General features: G+C 40.2%; 1 protein-coding gene and 1 long non-coding RNA gene across 5 annotated transcripts; both read right to left on the reverse strand.

Annotated features, from left to right (window-relative positions):
- Window positions 1-1,653: 1,653 nt before the first annotated feature.
- Window positions 1,654-20,197, reverse strand: LOC125975060 (uncharacterized protein C1orf232). Of its 3 annotated transcripts, none has more exons than XR_007483848.2 (6): window positions 4,663-5,175; window positions 4,341-4,585; window positions 3,798-3,878; window positions 3,590-3,696; window positions 2,975-3,408; window positions 1,654-2,356 (listed from the first exon to the last, which is right to left on the reverse strand). XR_007483848.2 is itself a non-coding variant. In XM_068651934.1 (6 exons), exons 3-6 carry the CDS (start codon window positions 4,419-4,421, stop codon window positions 3,027-3,029), a joined length of 651 nt encoding a protein of 216 aa, XP_068508035.1. In that variant the 5' UTR covers window positions 4,422-4,585; window positions 4,663-4,741; window positions 20,170-20,197; the 3' UTR covers window positions 2,687-3,026. The 3 variants fall into 3 exon arrangements, 2 of the variants coding, with proteins under 2 accessions (XP_068508035.1, XP_049586123.1); XM_068651934.1 differs by lacking the exon at window positions 1,654-2,356 and adding an exon at window positions 20,170-20,197 and having other exon boundaries at window positions 2,687-3,408; window positions 4,663-4,741; XM_049730166.2 differs by lacking the exon at window positions 1,654-2,356 and having other exon boundaries at window positions 2,687-3,408.
- On the reverse strand, window positions 16,031-18,987 carry LOC125975059 (uncharacterized). Of its 2 annotated transcripts, XR_011087453.1 has the most exons (5): window positions 18,085-18,987; window positions 17,113-17,229; window positions 16,748-16,896; window positions 16,268-16,457; window positions 16,031-16,138 (listed from the first exon to the last, which is right to left on the reverse strand). It is a non-coding gene; the product is annotated as an uncharacterized lncRNA (long non-coding RNA). The 2 variants fall into 2 exon arrangements; XR_011087452.1 differs by lacking the exon at window positions 16,031-16,138 and having other exon boundaries at window positions 16,185-16,457.
- Window positions 20,198-20,546: the final 349 nt, after the last annotated feature.

The following is a 20,546-nucleotide window of genomic DNA, read 5'->3' on the forward strand; positions in this document are numbered from 1 at the left end:
TCTGCACCAGGTGTGTCCCAATTGGAAAGGTGCAGCTGCAAAGACTGAAGGAGCACGTACAATTAAGTCTAATTGTCTCGTCCACAAGCGCAACACCCCGGAGGGAAACGTTGCTCTGGAAAAGGGGAAATGAAATTTGGGAAATATGCAGCCATTTAATGATATTACATGTAGACCACATAGCGCTCAAGCCACGAGTTAATGTTTAGCAATCTAAAATGCAGCCACATGGGCCACACAATCAGTTTTTTTCTTCATATCGTCAAATATTATGACAAAAGTCTTGATAATGCAAATGTTGGGTTAGTAGAAGCCATGCTGTAAAGGGCCAAATTTCATCTATTTGTGGCCCAAACTGCAGAAACTTGCAAGGCGGAATCTCCTGACACCCTCCGTCAGCATCTCTGCCGGACACCCGAGGACCTTTTCACCTGCACTCGCTGTCGGCACGCATTCCCACGTCACAAATAGACTGTCAGGAGACGCTGACCGAGGCTCGAAGATGCCTTTCGCATCACAAAGGCAGCCTAGCATTGGCACATTTTGTAGCATAGCTTAACATACCATAATGTAGCGCAACATTGTGTAGCATAGCCTAGCGTAACATAGCATACTGTAGCATCACATAGCATACCTGTAGTGGAGCATATAGTATGTAGCATAGCATAGCTTAAAGTAGCATAGAATGGTAGAGTGTAATATATCATATCATAGTTAGCGAGCTAAATTGTGTCGTTAAACTACAGCACAAGTGACCCTGTATCTTCATCTGGTGCTTTTTCTTTGGCTTTCTGTTGCTGTTTGTTTCCTTCAGCAAAGGCCACTGGGGGTCAAATTCATCATACATAATTTTAACCAGAAACTTGTCTTTCTTGCAGTGGTTAGCCGTTTGTAATTTTAAATTAGCTACAATAACATAACATATCTTAACAATGCGACTTCAAACATTGCCTGTATGGTCAATAAAGGTTGTGACCATGGTCCCACATACCACACTTATCCCACAGATTATTTCTGTTCCCTACATTCCCAACATTTTACAGGCTCTCACGGTGTATGTGGCTGAGTGCACGCGTGTACACAGAAGCAAAGAACAACATGTAGAGAAAGTAGCAGCTGGAGCAACAGTAACTTGAACACGAGAAAACTCACACACTCTCTCTCTCTCTCTCTCTCTCTCTGAGGCTTAAAACCTGTCTTGAAATCCTATTTTGAAATACTCCCCTGATGTTTGTCTATTGTAAATATTTTTCTCAGCAGTTTGTTATGAGAACGTAGACAAGTTTGGGCTGTACTGTAGATTACAACGGGAAGATGCACATCTGCGCTCCTCACATCAACAAATACGTGTAATGCGTGAAGGTATTTTGCTGACTCGTACTTTTTACAATAGGTGTGATTCATACTTGTCAACCATGTGAACCATAAAAAGTAAAAACTACTTGTTATGCACAAATAATGTCCAGAGATGTGATTCATGTGCACTTGTCCCGACTTGTTTGCTATAAAGACCAAACTTTTATGTGATGGATCAAATAAACATTAAATTAAATAATACTCCATTTCGTGTTGTCATGACACATAATACAAAAACAAAAAAGATAATCTGTTTCTTGCCTTGCCATGTTTGAGGCAGGTACATGTGCGTGCAACTTTTCCAGATGTGATATGAGTCACCAGCAGACACCCACCGTGGTCATATCTGAACACCACCAGACATGTCTGTGTTTATGCATCCCCCGTTTCTCTCGTAAAGTTCCATTAAGTCAGACAAAACAAGAGAAAACACCCTCCAGCTCATTTATTCACACCTTTCCGCCCCCGTGACTAATTTAACAAGCACACGATGATGACATCACCCGGACATCTTCAACCCACAAGTCAATGAAAAGGTGTGCAGTGAGTTTGCACAGTGTACACCAAACGTAATAAATGGCACCATGCTGTGCCAGGATACAGAAGAGAAGAAAAAACGGAAGTGCGACAGCAGGAGCCAAAGAGAAGCCAAATTGCGAAGGTCATAGGGCACACACACAACCGTTACAGAGAAATGTGTCAAACGGTGATTTTTTTATGTCCGAATCATGCGGGAAAACATTTTATTTTCAGAACACAATGTGGATGATTTCTGACTTGAAAGGATGTGAGACTGCAAAGGAAGCATTGTTTTGAGATGACTGTACAGGAAGTCCAAAAAGGAGGACGTGGGGGCAGCAGATCCGCTCCCGACGATTCAATCAATGAGGACAAACAGGCCTCAGATCTCTCCGTCACGCGAGAGCAAGAACCAAAACAGACTGGCTGGCTGCTGACGTGATGACGAGTGGTGTACACAGTCAAAGGTAAATGTCTCCCCCTGGTGGCCAAAAGCGTTATAGCCTTAGGTTGCCATTGTCCACAACAGGGAATTTATAAACGCAAAATAATGTAAATAATCCATCCAGCTATTATCTGAATATCTTATACTTCAAACAACAGTTATTGTTTACCTTACAGGGCAAAACAAAGTACAAAATAATGAAAAAAAAAAGCAGAAAATGTGAAGCGGTTCTCTTTATTATCCTGATTTTTGTAGTTCATGTATCATCAGTTAGTCAGTCCCAAATGCTGTAACCACATTTCTATTGCGGTACTCAACGAAAAACAAAACACAATGAAACATACACAACACAATAGAGGGAAAAAAAAAAAACACAAAATCACAAAAATCTCACAGTCCCATTTTAGATCAAATCGTAATCAAATCTAATCCAATTGTTCCACTGGAAAATGTACTGTAATGTACATTTGTACATGTAACATCATTTTTTATTATTTTTCAAAAGATTATTGCATAAGCAGGGATAAACTAATTAGATCATGAAAGATAGGGTTGCCCCAACCATAAAATATATATATTTAAAAAAAATATTGAAAAAAATTCAATGCAGTTCCCTGTATTATTACTTAATTATGATTGCATATTTTTTCTTACCTGCTGTAATACCTGAATTTCCCCAGCAGGGGCTGGATTTCCTCTACGTTCTCTAGTTGCTCTTGGCTGGGCTGGCCCTCCTCAATTCGGCTAGCTTGCTGGTGACAAAGTTCCACTTGAAGGAAGCGTCCTCACTGCCCGCTCCTCCTCCCAACGTGACGTAGTTGGAGAAGCCGTTATTGCCGTCGCTCTCCTGTGACTCCGCCTCCTCCTCACCGTCCATCCCCGCTGCCTCAGATGGCCCCGCCACCACCGCCTCCTCTTCTTCCTCCTCGCCCACTTCCGTCACCCCCTCGTTGGCATCCGTCGCCTCGCGGGTGGCGGCGGCGGCAGCCTCCGCCTGCTTCTTGGCGGCCCAATTGGCAGCAAAGCTATCCCAGAATCCACTGCGGCGAGCGGGCCTGCACGGTTCCTCTGGCTTGACTGCAAGTGGGCTGACATATTACATAAGATGATGAAGGATATATCCTTTGCTTTATATTATTATTTAAAACATAAGTTTCAGGTTTCTACTAAGTATTCTTACTACTATATGTTCACACTTAATCTTTAAAATGTAATACAAATATGTGCATATGTGAACAATCACACTCGCACACATTAAAGTCCACTCACTGGTCAGCGACTGGAGGACTTGGTGTTTCTTGCAGTAGTTGGTGCTCGTCGTCTTTATTGAAGAGAGCTGACAGTCGATTCCAGCTTTTGGCCCCCGCCCCCTGCATCTGGACACGCACACACAAATATATATGTATATACATGTATACGCACACGTGGGGTCAAAGGTAAAAGGAGACGTTCCCATATGAAATCCCATTTGGCATACTTTGCGGGCCAGCTGGGAGACAGCGTTCTGGCCTTCATCATGCTGGACTGGACTCATCATGTCTTCATCGACCTCACTCACCTGAAAACACACACACACACACATGCGCACACACAAAATGAAGAACTTGGCCTGACGTGTCACTCCAGAGCAATGCCAGCTGATCCCTTTGTTGTGCTTCTGTGCTGGATTGAGTTTCTCGCCACTCTTTTTTTTGTGGTTCACTTTTGATGGAGCCAAAATGAGGCCCGCGACATTTTGCAGTCTCTCTCAAAGCGTGGGGCTCCCTCTTGTGGCACAGGAAGGAATCACTGCCTGCTTTTATTTAGATGTATTGTTGACATCACTTTTATGTGCAATCCGTTTTTTCAGACTCCGCTGGAAAAGGTGAAGCGTCCATCAACAGGGAGTCATAAAAGGCGTTATCAGTCAACGTGTGTTTGCAAAATCCCTAAAAGAGGAAGCATCGTGCACCACAGGGCCTAAAGGCACATTGTGTGGTAGCCAGTGCTATTTCTCAATTCAGAGTGTGTACATCAGTACCTCATCAGCCGAGTCGTCCACGTACTCCGGGTTGAACGTCTTCAAGACTTTGCCCTTATAAAGTCTCCACAAAGGATTCATGCTGGCCTCGGCTGGACGCTGCTCTGACTTAACTCTGGCTTCACTCGAGTTTGTCTTCTTTTTCCTCCTTTTTGCGCTTCATCAAGTGGTCAGCAGCAGCCAGGGGGATGCCTGGAGTGAAGCATCAAGAGAGCCTGCACGGGTGAAGCTGTCAATGCGTACACCTGCGTGGACACACACACACAGGGAATGAATGGGTGGGTGAGTCAGCGTCACGGTTGAGGATGCCTGCCTGGGTTACCTGGAAACAGGTGTGGATTTCCTCATGCATATTTCACAGAGTCTCTCTTACACAGCCACAGCTCCATTGTCAGACACCACTGGCTCCAGTAACACACACACACACACACACACACACACACACACACATCCTTGTTAACCTCCCTCTGCAGGACCCGACTTACTTTACCGAGTTCTGGGGTCCACCCTTTCTAGTGGTCCAAGAACTATGAAAAAAATCAGGCAAGTCCCAAAAAAAATCTTGTTACTAAAAATCACTTTCAATAAACACAATTTGAAACTTTTTTTTTCATGTCAGTTTTTCAGTCATATCTGGGGCCTGTTTCTAACATTTCGGCTTTGCGGGTTCCACCTTTACACACATGAGATTTTTAGTCAGTTATGGGGATCGCTTTTAATATTTCAACCTTAAGAGGTCTACCTATACACACATTATTTTTTTAGCCAGTTATGGAGCTTGCTGTTAAGATTTAAGACTTGTTAGGTCTGCCTTTATAAAGAGGATCTATCAAGTTCAACCCCAACCCTAATCTTACCCAAACATGCATTTGTGTGGACTTAATCATTTGAGAAAACCTAAAAATTTTGTTAGTGTTATTAATACTTTCATCTGGCTAAATATACTAGATATACATTGAAATGTGCATTCTAAAATACATTCTGAAGTCTTTATTCAGATTCTGGTCCATTTTCCTTGGTCACAGTCTTAATATTCTTCAATTTGTTCAGTCATATTGGTACATTTTAAAATATTTAAATTCTGCATTTTAGCTAACTATAAAGTACACAGGATTTACAAGTAATAATTGTCTTGAGTCAAAATTTTAAATGGACACATTACAAATGTAGCCAATGAATAAAGGAACTTATTTAATCTAACATTTACGAACAGGAGAAGTGGAGCATAAAAAAAATCACAAACAAATAGTGAACAAATGGTGAAACAGGACCAGCCATGTGTTTCTATCTCTGTTAAGGGAAGCTGTTTCACTCATATTTTCTCCTCATGGTGGTTATTCTCTTTTTGACAAAGTACTTAACAGCTCGGTGCTTGTGGTTCTGCAGCAATGCATCTCTCGCAGTCAAGCTTACCAGGAACCTGATTTGTCAATATATACTTCCTTGAATGTTTATTTACTGCAGCACATTCCTCTGGGGTCCAGCTTCTTTTCACAACTTTTCCGTTACCTAAGGGCATAGGAAGAGCACTTTTTAGTTTACAACTTAATTAGAACAAAATTGCATAAAGAATACATTCACTTTATGTACAATTATCCGACAATATAATTCAAATGAGATATTTTATAACGTCAACTATCTTTGTCAACAGTGATGAGCCTACAATAGACATAAGTAAATCAGTTAATATCTGAGATATTAATCCGGTCATTTAAGTTGCTAGGTGGTCTTCAGTGTCAGCTGTTTTGATATTAACAAAATTAAAAATAGATGCACAAAAGGGTAACATTAGAATGCCCCCAGTTTTGGTGGTGGGGGAAAGAGGTCTCTCATTTTCTTGACTACTTTTAAGCAGTTTTGCATTTGACCAGAATGTCACTGCTGGTAGATGAAGCAATTCCTGGACCCTACAGAGGTTGCACAGGCAGTCAAACTCCACCATGGCAGCACATTGGGATGCACCATTTCTCTGACAAAACCATTAAGAACAGATACAAGTTGTTGCAAAATCAGGGAAAATAAAAAATAAAAATCAGAGAAAAAATTTTTTCAGACAGTGTTTTACATGTATGGGGAATTTGCTTTGATAACGTGCTACACATGGACAAACAAAGATGATAAAAGTAAATTTGGAAATATATAGTGTGTAAAAAATTAAATGCAAGCTGTATAAGAATGGTATCTGCCTTGGTGTGACAATGTGTGAATTTGCATATTCACTAATAGGTTAATCTAGAGCAATTTTTCTTTCTCTCTTTTGAGGTAAATGTGTCATGTATACATTACCGCTATTTAAAAATAGATGTAAACAAACATCTCACATATAATCAAGGTTAGCAATGACCTGTAACTCACATGAGAAAGGATGGGTCAATTTTCATTTTATGACAAAATTCAAAAGTTTAGACCTTACATGTCTAAGAAAAAAAGTCAAGTGGTGTTTAATATATCTTGCTTGGGTCATCTAAATCTTAGTAAGCAGCATATGTGAGGATAATTAGATACTGATACAGTAGTAACAATTGGGCAATTTAAAAGTAACTGTGATAAAGTTATATATTGAAAAGGATTACTCTAAACTCACCTCCCTTTTTGGCAGACTTTTCATTACTTGGGCCACGAGATGCGGAGGTACAAGAGGTCACTTCTATCACTTCTGGGATCAGCCCATCTGAAATGATGATTTTTAAGTACAGAAAAAAAACACAGTATAGCAATATTCTAAAACAAAAATTAACTGCACCTGTATAAGAATGCTTGGTCAAATTTAATATACTCTTGTTTTGAGCGGTCCTTTTGGGAATCATTGTCAGTATCATCACTGTCTGAGTAGTCCACTTTGAGAAACTCCTTTGATAATTGATAGCTCTATGGAGGGAATTAAAAGAAATGTGTTGTTAGTTTCTGCAAGCTACTCTTATATGCTGTATTAATATAAAGACTAGAAATTCTTTGCTCAAAATAATTAAAATTTCTGTCCAATATCTTAACTGGTAGACGACCGGTGCTGTACACATTCTCTGAAATATGCCAAAACCTTATATCACAGGAAATTTTACATATAAAACATGGAAAAGGCTCCAAAATTTACAACAAAGAAGCCACAAGAAACCATATTTCAGAAATCTGTTATGTGTGTGTGAATGATTGGCTTGGTTGGAATAACCATGACAACCTTAGATCCATACGGAGGGCCCCACAAGTAGCCATCAGAAATCTGTTATGTGTGTGTGAATGATTGGCTTGGTTGGACACCCATGGGCGGATGTTTCAACAATCCATCTATAGGTGTGTGTGCCACTGGTTCGTTTGGGCTCTATGAGGAGAACCACTAAAACCGTGTGATCCAATGGTTGGCTGAATGCTGTTTAAGGTACCTTCTGACTAAAGAACAGCTTTCCAACTAAAAGCTGTAAACTAAGAGAACAAGAAAAGGTCTACAAAGTTTATTTCTTACAACAAAGTCGCACTGAATGTTACCTGTTGGCTGGCATCTTGTTTGATGTTATCATCAGGGTCAGAGTCCTGCCAAGTTCTGGCTGGTTCAGGCAGCGCACCATCAACAGGAGCCTGAGAGCCTGTCACCTGGAATTAAAACCACAAATAACTTACCAACATCATACAGACACCACAAATGACAGACTCAAGACCTGTATAGTTAAATCATGTGAAGTTAGTCCCCGAAACCAAACAAGCTTTTCTAACTAAAGTGTTCCAGTCAGTTCTGGATGTCTAATCAGGTCCTATAACAGCATCTTTATGGATGTAGTGGAGCATCCTTCAGCATGACACTTTAGCCGTTTAGCTGTTGAGGATGTGTGGAACTATAGCTGTAATATAATCAGCCTCCATAATGTCCATAACCAAAATATGATCTAAAAACATGAGACAACCTTCGATCCATACGGAGGGCCCCACAAGTAGCCATCAGAAATCTGTTATTATGTGAGTGTGAATGATTGGCTTGGTTGGAATAACCAAGACAACTTTAGATCCATACGGAGGGCCCCACAAGTAGCCATCAGAAATCTGTTATGTGTGTGTGAATGATTGGCTTGGTTGGACACCCATGGGCGCATGTTTCAACAATCCATCTATAGGTGTGTGTGCCACTGGTTCGTTTGGGCTCTATGAGGAGAACCACTAAAACCGTGTGATCCAATGGTTGGCTGAATGCTGTTTAAGGTACCTTCTGACTAAAGAACAGCTTTCCAACTAAAAGCTGTACGTAAATTAAGAGAACAAGAAAAGGTCTACAAAGTTTATTTCTTACAACAAAGTCTAACTGAATGTTACCTGTTGGCTGGCATCTTGTTTGATGTTATCATCAGGGTCAGAGTCCTGCCAAGTTCTGGCTGGTTCAGGCAGCGCACCGTCAACAGGAGCCTGAGAGCCTGTCACCTGGAATTAAAACCACAAATAACTTACCAACATCATACAGACACCACAAATGACAGACTCAAGACCTGTATAGTTAAATCATGTGAAGTTAGTCCCCAAAACCAAACAAGCTTTTCTAACTAAAGTGTTCCAGTCAGTTCTGGATGTCTAATCAGGTCCTATAACAGCATCTTTATGGATGTAGTGGAGCATCCTTGAGCATGACACTTTAGCCGTTTAACTGTTGAGGATGTGTGGAACTATAGCTGTAATATAATCAGCCTCCATAATGTCCATAACCAAAATATGATCTAAAAACATGAGACAACCTTCGATCCATACGGAGGGCCCCACAAGTAGCTATCAGAAATCTGTTATTATGTGTGTGTGAATGATTGGCTTGGTTGGAATAACCAAGACAACTTTAGATCCATACGGAGGGCCCCACAAGTAGCCATCAGAAATCTGTTATTATGTGTGTGTGAATGATTGGCTTGGTTGGAATAACCAAGACAACTTTCGATCCATACGGAGGGCCCCACAAGTAGCCATCAGAAATCTTTTATGTGTGTGTGAATGATTGGCTTGGTTGGACACCCATGGGCGCATGTTTCAAATATCCATCTATAGGTGTGTGTGCCACTGGTTCGTTTGGGCTCTATGAGGAGAACCACTAAACCCGTGTGATCCAATGGTTGGCTGAATGCTGTTTAAGGTACCTTCTGACTAAAGAACAGCTTTCCAACTAAAAGCTGTAAACTAAGAGAACAAGAAAAGGTCTACAAAGTTTATTTCTTACAACAAAGTCTAACTGAATGTTACCTGTTGGCTGGCATCTTGTTTGATGTTATCATCAGGGTCAGAGTCCTGCCAAGTTCTGGCTGGTTCAGGCAGCGCACCATCAACAGGAGCCTGAGAGCCTGTCACCTGGAATTAAAACCACAAATAACTTACCAACATCATACAGACACCACAAATGACAGACTCAAGACCTGTATAGTTAAATCATGTGAAGTTAGTCCCCAAAACCAAACAAGCTTTTCTAACTAAAGTGTTCCAGTCAGTTCTGGATGTCTAATCAGGTCCTATAACAGCATCTTTATGGATGTAGTGGAGCATCCTTGAGCATGACACTTTAGCCGTTTAACTGTTGAGGATGTGTGGAACTATAGCTGTAATATAATCAGCCTCCATAATGTCCTTAATTAAAATATGATCTAAAAACATGAGACAACCTTCGATCAATACGGAGGGCCCCACAAGTAGCTGTCAGAAATCTGTTATTATGTGTGTGTGAATGATTGGCTTGGTTGGAATAACCAAGACAACTTTAGATCCATACGGAGGGCCCCACAAGTAACCGTGAGAAATCTGTTATTATGTGTGTGTGAATGATTGGCTTGGTTGGAATAACCAAGACAACTTTCGATCCATACGGAGGGCCCCACAAGTAGCCATCAGAAATCTGTTATGTGTGTGTGAATGATTGGCTTGGTTGGACACCCATGGGCGCATGTTTCAAATATCCATGTATAGGTGTGTGTGCCACTGGTTCGTTTGGGCTCTATGAGGAGAACCACTAAAACCGTGTGATCCAATGGTTGGCTGAATGCTGTTTAAGGTACCTTCTGACTAAAGAACAGCTTTCCAACTAAAAACTGTAAACTAAGAGAACAAGAAAAGGTCTACAAAGTTTATTTCTTACAACAAAGTCTAACTGAATGTTACCTGTTGGCTGGCATCTTGTTTGATGTTATCATCAGGGTCAGAGTCCTGCCAAGTTCTGGCTGGTTCAGGCAGAGCACCGTCAACAGGAGCCTGAGAGCCTGTCACCTGGAATTAAAACCACAAATAACTTACCAACATCATACAGACACCACAAATGACAGACTCAAGACCTGTATAGTTAAATCATGTGAAGTTAGTCCCCAAAACCAAACAAGCTTTTCTAACTAAAGTGTTCCAGTCAGACCTGATGTCTAATCAGGTCCTATAACAGCATCTTTATGGATGTAGTGGAGCATCCTTCAGCATGACACTTTAGCCGTTTAGCTGTTGAGGATGTGTGGAACTATACATAGCTGTAATATAATCAGCCTCCATAATGTCCATAACCAAAATATGATCTAAAAACATGAGGCAACCTTTGATCCATACGGAGGGCCCCACAAGTAGCCAACAGAAATCTGTTATTGTGTGTGTGTGAATGATTGGCTTGGTTGGAATAACCAAGACAACTTTAGATCCATACGGAGGGCCCCACAAGTAGCCATCAGAAATCTGTTATGTGTGTGTGAATGATTGGCTTGGTTGGACACCCATGGGCGCATGTTTCAACAATCCTTCTATAGGTGTGTGTGCCACTGGTTCGTTTGGGCTCTATGAGGAGAACCACTAAAACCGTGTGATCCAATGGTTGGCTGAATGCTGTTTAAGGTACCTTCTGACTAAAGAACAGCTTTCCAACTAAAAGCTGTAAACTAAGAGAACAAGAAAAGGTCTACAAAGTTTATTTCTTACAACAAAGTCTAACTGAATGTTACCTGTTGGCTGGCATCTTGTTTGATGTTATCATCAGGGTCAGAGTCCTGCCAAGTTCTGGCTGGTTCAGGCAGCGCACCGTCAACAGGAGCCTGAGAGCCTGTCACCTGGAATTAAAACCACAAATAACTTACCAACATCATACAGACACCACAAATGACAGACTCAAGACCTGTATAGTTAAATCATGTGAAGTTAGTCCCCAAAACCAAACAAGCTTTTCTAACTAAAGTGTTCCAGTCAGCCCTGATGTCTAATCAGGTCCTATAACAGCATCTTTATGGATGTAGTGGAGCATCCTTCAGCATGACACTTTAGCCGTTTTGCTGTTGAGGATGTGTGGAACTATAGCTGTAATATAATCAGCCTCCATAATGTCCATAACCAAAATATGATCTAAAAACATGAGACAACTTTCGATCCATACGGAGGGCCCCACAAGTAGCCATCAGAAATCCGTTATTGTGTGTGTGTGAATGATTGGCTTGGTTGGAATAACCAAGACAACTTTAAATCCATACGGAGGGCCCCACAAGTAGCCATCAGAAATCTGTTATGTGTGTGTGAATGATTGGCTTGGTTGGACACCCATGGGTGCATGTTTCAACAATCCATCTATAGGTGTGTGTGCCGCTGGTTCGTTTGGGCTCTATGAGGAGAACCACTAAAACCGTGTGATCCAATGGTTGGCTGAATGCTGTTTAAGGTACCTTCTGACTAAAGAACAGCTTTCCAACTAAAAGCTGTAAACTAAGAGAACAAGAAAAGGTCTACAAAGTTTATTTCTTACAACAAAGTCTAACTGAATGTTACCTGTTGGCTGGCATCTTGTTTGATGTTATCATCAGGGTCAGAGTCCTGCCAAGTTCTGGCTAGTTCAGGCAGCGCACCGTCAACAGGAGCCTGAGAGCCTGTCACCTGGAATTAAAACCACAAATAACTTACCAACATCATACAGACACCACAAATGACAGACTCAAGACCTGTATAGTTAAATCATGTGAAGTTAGTCCCCAAAACCAAACAAGCTTTTCTAACTAAAGTGTTCCAGTCAGCCCTGATGTCTAATCAGGTCCTATAACAGCATCTTTATGGATGTAGTGGAGCATCCTTCAGCATGACACTTTAGCCATTTTGCTGTTGAGGATGTGTGGAACTATAGCTGTAATATAATCAGCCTCCATAATGTCCATAACCAAAATATGATCTAAAAACATGAGACAACTTTCGATCCATACGGAGGGCCCCACAAGTAGCCATCAGAAATCTGTTATTGTGTGTGTGTGAATGATTGGCTTGGTTGGAATAACCAAGACAACTTTAGATCCATACGGAGGGCCCCACAAGTAGCCATCAGAAATCTGTTATGTGTGTGCGAATGATTGGCTTGGTTGGACACCCATGGGCGCATGTTTCAACAATCCTTCTATAGGTGTGTGTGCCGCTGGTTCGTTTGGGCTCTATGAGGAGAACCACTAAAACCGTGTGATCCAATGGTTGGCTGAATGCTGTTTAAGGTACCTTCTGACTAAAGAACAGCTTTCCAACTAAAAGCTGTAAACTAATAGAACAAGAAAAGGTCTACAAAGTTTATTTCTTACAACAAAGTCTAACTGAATGTTACCTGTTGGCTGGCATCTTGTTTGATGTTATCATCAGGGTCAGAGTCCTGCCAAGTTCTGACTAGTTCAGGCAGCGCACCGTCAACAGGAGCCTGAGAGCCTGTCACCTGGAATTAAAACCACAAATAACTTACCAACATCATACAGACACCACAAATGACAGACTCAAGACCTGTATAGTTAAATCATGTGAAGTTAGTCCCCAAAACCAAACAAGCTTTTCTAACTAAAGTGTTCCAGTCAGCCCTGATGTCTAATCAGGTCCTATAACAGCATCTTTATGGATGTAGTGGAGCATCCTTCAGCATGACACTTTAGCCGTTTTGCTGTTGAGGATGTGTGGAACTATAGCTGTAATATAATCAGCCTCCATAATGTCCATAACCAAAATATGATCTAAAAACATGAGACAACTTTCGATCCATACGGAGGGCCCCACAAGTAGCCATCAGAAATCTGTTATTGTGTGTGTGTGAATGATTGGCTTGGTTGGAATAACCAAGACAACTTTAGATCCATACGGAGGGCCCCACAAGTAGCCATCAGAAATCTGTTATGTGTGTGCGAATGATTGGCTTGGTTGGACACCCATGGGCGCATGTTTCAACAATCCTTCTATAGGTGTGTGTGCCACTGGTTCGTTTGGGCTCTATGAGGAGAACCACTAAAACCGTGTGATCCAATGGTTGGCTGAATGCTGTTTAAGGTACCTTCTGACTAAAGAACAGCTTTCCAACTAAAAGCTGTAAACTAATAGAACAAGAAAAGGTCTACAAAGTTTATTTCTTACAACAAAGTCTAACTGAATGTTACCTGTTGGCTGGCATCTTGTTTGATGTTATCATCAGGGTCAGAGTCCTGCCAAGTTCTGACTAGTTCAGGCAGCGCACCGTCAACAGGAGCCTGAGAGCCTGTCACCTGGAATTAAAACCACAAATAACTTACCAACATCATACAGACACCACAAATGACAGACTCAAGACCTGTATAGTTAAATCATGTGAAGTTAGTCCCCAAAACCAAACAAGCTTTTCTAACTAAAGTGTTCCAGTCAGCCCTGATGTCTAATCAGGTCCTATAACAGCATCTTTATGGATGTAGTGGAGCATCCTTCAGCATGACACTTTAGCCGTTTTGCTGTTGAGGATGTGTGGAACTATAGCTGTAATATAATCAGCCTCCATAATGTCCATAACCAAAATATGATCTAAAAACATGAGACAACTTTCGATCCATACGGAGGGCCCCACAAGTAGCCATCAGAAATCTGTTATGTGTGTGCGAATGATTGGCTTGGTTGGACACCCATGGGCGCATGTTTCAACAATCCTTCTATAGGTGTGTGTGCCACTGGTTCGTTTGGGCTCTATGAGGAGAACCACTAAAACCATGTGATCCAATGGTTGGCTGAATGCTGTTTAAGGTACCTTCTGACTAAAGAACAGCTTTCCAACTAAAAGCTGTAAACTAAGAGAACAAGAAAAGGTCTACAAAGTTTATTTCTTACAACAAAGTCTAACTGAATGTTACCTGTTGCCTGGCATCTTGTTTGATGTTATCATCAGGGTCAGAATCCTGCCAAGTTCTGGCTGGTTCAGGCAGAGCACCGTCAACAGGAGCCTGAGAGCCTGTCACCTGGAATTAAAACCACAAATAACTTACCAACATCATACAGACACCACAAATGACAGACTCAAGACCTGTATAGTTAAATCATGTGAAGTTAGTCCCCAAAACCAAACAAGCTTTTCTAACTAAAGTGTTCCAGTCAGACCTGATGTCTAATCAGGTCCTATAACAGCATATTTATGGATGTAGTGGAGCATCCTTCAGCATGACACTTTAGCCGTTTTGCTGTTGAGGATGTGTGGAACTATAGCTGTAATATAATCAGCCTCCATAATGTCCATAACCAAAATATGATCTAAAAACATGAGACAACTTTTGATCCATACGGAGGGCCCCACAAGTAGCCATCAGAAATCTGTTAGTGTGTGTGTGAATGATTGGCTTGGTTGGAATAACCAAGACAACTTTAGATCCATACGGAGGGCCCCACAAGTAGCCATCAGAAATCTGTTATGTGTGTGTGAATGATTGGCTTGGTTGGACACCCATGGGCGCATGTTTCAACAATCCTTCTATAGGTGTGTGTGCCACTGGTTCGTTTGGGCTCTATGAGGAGAACCACTAAAACCATGTGATCCAATGGTTGGCTGAATGCTGTTTAAGGTACCTTCTGACTAAAGAACAGCTTTCCAACTAAAAGCTGTAAACTAAGAGAACAAGAAAAGGTCTACAAAGTTGATTTCTTACAACAAAGTCTAACTGAATGTTACCTGTTGGCTGGCATCTTGTTTGATGTTATCATCAGGGTCAGAGTCCTGCCAAGTTCTGGCTGGTTCAGGCAGAGCACCGTCAACAGGAGCCTGAGAGCCTGTCACCTGGAATTAAAACCACAAATAACTTACCAACATCATACAGACACCACAAATGACAGACTCAAGACCTGTATAGTTAAATCATGTGAAGTTAGTCCCCAAAACCAAACAAGCTTTTCTAACTAAAGTGTTCCAGTCAGACCTGATGTCTAATCAGGTCCTATAACAGCATCTTTATGGATGTAGTGGAGCATCCTTCAGCATGACACTTTAGTCGTTTTGCTGTTGAGGATGTGTGGAACTATAGCTGTAATATAATCAGCCTCCATAATGTCCATAACCAAAATATGATCTAAAAACATGAGACAACTTTCGATCCATACGGAGGGCCCCACAAGTAGCCATCAGAAATCTGTTATTGTGTGTGTGTGAATGATTGGCTTGGTTGGAATAACCAAGACAACTTTAGATCCATACGGAGGGCCCCACAAGTAGCCATCAGAAATCTGTTATGTGTGTGTGAATGATTGGCTTGGTTGGACACCCATGGGCGCATGTTTCAACAATCCTTCTATAGGTGTGTGTGCCACTGGTTCGTTTGGGCTCTATGAGGAGAACCACTAAAACCATGTGATCCAATGGTTGGCTGAATGCTGTTTAAGGTACCTTCTGACTAAAGAACAGCTTTCCAACTAAAAGCTGTAAACTAAGAGAACAAGAAAAGGTCTACAAAGTTTATTTCTTGCAACAAAGTCTAACTGAATGTTACCTGTTGGCTGGCATCTTGTTTGATGTTATAATCAGGGCCAGAGTCCTGCCAAGTTCTGTCTGGTTCAGGCAGCGCACCGTCAACAGGAGCCTGAGAGCCTGTCACCTGGAATCAAAACCACAAATAACTTACCAACATCATACTGAGAGTAATTCAAATAAAAGAGACAAAAATCTTCCTTTTTTTAATAACAAATTAATATTCCAACTTGCATACTTGATCTTACTGACTTACTTTTTCACGCCATGGCCATTTAGAATCACCATAGTTGTAATCGATTTCAGTTCCCATTTCTATGTTTTTGATGGCAAAAAGGCACAAATGGGGCTCGTCATTTACTATTTTTTTCATGGTGCAGTTTGGAGACTTGTGGTTGTCATTCACTAATCTTCCAAGAGAGCCATCCTCTGTTGATGCATCAATACTAGGAAAGAAAAAACAGAAATCAAACATTTTGTATCATATAACTAGTTTTTTAGTAAAATAAAAGTTGGCTTACAGAAATAAAAACTTGCAACATTTCAAAAGAAAAGTTGAGAGGGAAACAATGTCTTTTTGAACGTCATAGCACTAAATAAAAAAAATTGTTAATGCCACAATCCTGATGTGTTATTGAAATATTGCTTCTGAGTGACTCACTAATTTAGGGTATTTTATTCCAGTCTCTTTCTAGAGTTCATAATTATTGTATAGAAAATATTTGGATATACATACCACCAGTAATGATTCTGCCATTCAAAGTCAAAGAGAAATGTACTCTCCTTTTCAGAGTACTGCTTGTTTGGCATTTTTCTGCTGACAGAAGTTGTATTCTAAGATGAACTCTCCTTGTTCAAAGTGCTGGGTAGCAAACACGCCTCTTCCTGCAAGGACATTTTATATAAAACCATTGGTTATGAGAAAATAAAGATACACCTTTAACCAAATAATTGTGGTGTTATCTTACAATTTTAATACTAAGTTCTCGCTTAGAAACAGAAATACAACAACCAATCTGAATTTGATTGTTTTTTGTGTTGTTTTATAAAATAAATAAATATATACTTAATGGATAAATGGTCTAAAAATGAGTTTATTACCTTTTTGATCATCAATAAATCTTTCCACTAGTCCAGGTTTGTCCTTTGAGGATTAAATGTAAAAGGCTGCTTCATCAGCAGGCTTTTTTCTTGCTTTCCTTTTGGACATTTCTGGCTCTAAAAAATAATTCAAAACATGGCAGAGAGAACTTTAACAAGCACTCTATATTAATTTTAAAAGATTTGTAATCATCCACTGTATAAAGACTGAAGGAATAAGCCTGGCCTGAGAACTAACAGAACAAGAGTGATTAAAGAAAGAATATTTTTCAGAAAATACTGATATATTAATGAAAATGTTTGTCGGTTTGAAGCTGAGCTTTGTTACTTTTAACTAGTCACAGTTCCAACCAGGTGCTGCATCCAAAGAAAAGTTATTTCAATAGTTTTACCAGTATAACTCGTTATACTTTTCAGGAGCTACCAACTCGTTTTTATTATGTTTGTGTTTGAAAAGTGAACGTAGCATCCTGATTAGCGGTAGCTAATTAGCCAATAAGCTAGTTTCCGGATAGTTTTATTTGCGTCAGAATGCTTGTGTTATTTAAAGAAAGCATTCTTACATGATAGAAAACCACCGAGAAATACAGAAGACATGCAGATATATCATAACACTGAGCACACACGTGTTTGACGAGTTTTGAAGTGGTTTCGGCAATTACGGCCAGAGTCCGGTTCTGGGCTTAGCAATTATGAAACATTAGCACATCGAAATCATCCTGAATATAGCACGGAGCAATTATACATTCTGTCGTTCTCTTTTACACCATTGTTTTTAAAACCACTGCAAGCTAAGATGAATAACAAGTTAAAAAGCCGGACTGTCTGAGGGGAAAACGTTACGCCATCCGAGTGACAATATACCGAATCCGAAGCCATAATCATTGCATATAAACCCCTCGGGGTCTGGACAAAAAGCATTTCTACATTAGTTTCTTGTACTTAGTATTTACATGCAGTTGATTTACTCACCGTGTATGTTGTGTTTCGTTATGAGCAGCGTGTCTTCGTCGCGGAGCAGTCTCAGTCTGGCGGCGTCACACGTGGCGAAGTGACGTTAAGCTGGTGGTTTTAGCCGCATGAAGCTAACACATGCAATACCTGCTGATTTAACTAATATGTAAACTGATGGTAAAGAATAAATTACTATTTATTTATACCTTTATTTTTATGTTTAGAACATGAAAAATGCACGAGATGCTGATTTAACTAATATGTAAACTGATGGTAAAGAATAAATTACTATTTATTTATACCTTTATTTTTATGTTTAGAACATGAAAAATGCACGAGACAGTTTTTAAAATAAGCCTAATAGAATGAGCGTATTTTTATAAAGCAAGTGTAATGAATATTAAATAACGTAGATAAATTGCAATTGTAATGCAGGAATTTTATGTTTACAGTATTATTTTAGCTGCTATGGTTACTAAAATAATAATTACCTGGTTTAAATCTACAGGAAATAGCATTTTATTTTCTTAATCAACACTCGGATCACGAGGTGCCCTGATTGGTTGAATCACACACACTTCCGGTAGTGTGTATACTTGCAATACCACTTGCCATGGTCGGGGGGCCGCTACTGAGCACACACACTTCACACACACAATTCTCAACATTGCGACCATGAGGGGTAAGTGAAAAAAATTCGTGAGGCATGTTGTTAGAGCATTTCAAGCTGTTTTAGAGTGGTTTCCCGAGTGGGGTCCATGATTTTGGACCCCACAACGACACAGGGCCCCACTTTGTTGGTGGGCTCCCTGTCTTCGGACCCCCCATACTAATAAAAACAAGTACACACACACACACACACACACACACACACACACACACACACACACACACACACACACACACACACACACACACGCACACACACTGTGCTTAGAATGGACACAGGAGATCAGTTTTCACAGTGGAAATGACACGCCCACTTTTTGACACAGGCACTGTCCTACATACTGGAAGTTACAATCATAGATATATACTTGCACAATTAAATACGGTAATCATTTTACAATATGGTTGTAGGCTTAGTGCCTCAAGTCACCAGTAGGTGGCGGAAGAATCACATGCATTGGCCAAAGCAGAAAAAAAGCTGCGCGATCTATCCAAGACGCTTAATCATTTAGTTTAATCGTTTTTTATACCGTACAATACATTACAACACAATACATGATTATTTATATATAGTGCTTTCACAATAGTTGTCTCTGTAACACATATGAATGCACTTTATATCAACTGGTTGGTTCTCTCGATGCTAAAGGGGGTTGATTTATGTTATTTATTTTAAATAATAATATATATATTTGTCATCTTTCTACTTTTCATCAATCTGGATACACTCAAGATACCATGCTGCCTCTCAGAGGTCAGTCTTGGTACTACAAATACGTGTTGCGTCTTACTCATCTGGAGTACACTACATTACACTAGTTAGGTATTCTTTAAAATTTGCTGCTTTATTCTAGATCAAAAATATTATTTCACCGTGTCGCTCTGATTTTGTGAGTTAGTTGTGAGTTTTATCATATGAAGCGTGAACAATTTATTGGTGCAGCTGATAAGTTAATGCAAGCCTGTCACATTGCCAAACGCCAAGTTATTCAACATAGCAAACATTTTAATGAGCAGCAAACGTCACACTGCGTTAACATTTTATAAGTTGTTGACAGCTTAATAAGTTGCAGCTCTTGTAAAATGCAACAAAAATGAGGTGTGAGTGGGTAATTTAAAAAAATAAAAGTGGCTGTTGCATAAGAGTACATGCCTTGTAAAAACCAACAGGGGAAACAAAATTAAGGGGTGTAGTATGTACACAAGCACGTAATCCAAAACATTACATAACATGAGACTTTTGGTACAAAAAGATAGTCAAATATCAAGCAATTTAATTTTGTTTTAATGTTTTTATTAAATTTGGTTGCAAATGTAATGATGTACAGAAATTAAAAGGCAATTTAATTGAAAAATGCAAGAATATGGAACACGTTCTGAGTTTAATATTAACATAGTTCAAATGAGAAATGTTTAAATTGTCAAAGTTCTTACCTGGCCAATGGCGTTCGGCTGATCGTATTTTCCGCGTTATCTCAAAACACGCAAGCGACACAACTTCGTTGACTGCTGCCACCGGCCGTGCGGTGGTGTAACTACAACAGCCAGAAAAAATTATCATGGCCATAACATGAACTAAAACAAAAAATTTAGCAAGTGTTGGTAATTTGACCGTACTGTAACTTCAAAATTACTTGGGCAGTCATGCTAATAGGCTAACAATTTTAGAAAAATATCTTCACTTACTATAGGAACACAAACGCCATGAGTTGTCAAAATAGCAAAATGCAGCACCTTGCAATGTTTTCTAAAGCTTTGATATGTTGTGAGTGCTGCATTACAACCCAGTCACAATGGTTCTTTCAAAGTGT

This window comes from Syngnathus scovelli, chromosome 9, assembly GCF_024217435.2.
Source record: "Syngnathus scovelli strain Florida chromosome 9, RoL_Ssco_1.2, whole genome shotgun sequence".
Lineage (NCBI taxonomy): Eukaryota > Metazoa > Chordata > Actinopteri > Syngnathiformes > Syngnathidae > Syngnathus > Syngnathus scovelli.

Coding starts and splice junctions, on each gene's coding strand:
- LOC125975060 (XM_068651934.1), bottom strand. CDS start 4,421: ATGAATCCTTTGTGGAGACTTTATAAGGGCAAAGTCTTGAAGACGTTC. Junction 3,879..4,340: donor TGGACGACTCGGCTGATGAG/GTACTGATGTAC, acceptor GTGTGTTTTCAG/GTGAGTGAGGTCGATGAAGA. Junction 3,409..3,589: donor AGTCCTCCAGTCGCTGACCA/GTGAGTGGACTT, acceptor GTAATATGTCAG/CCCACTTGCAGTCAAGCCAG.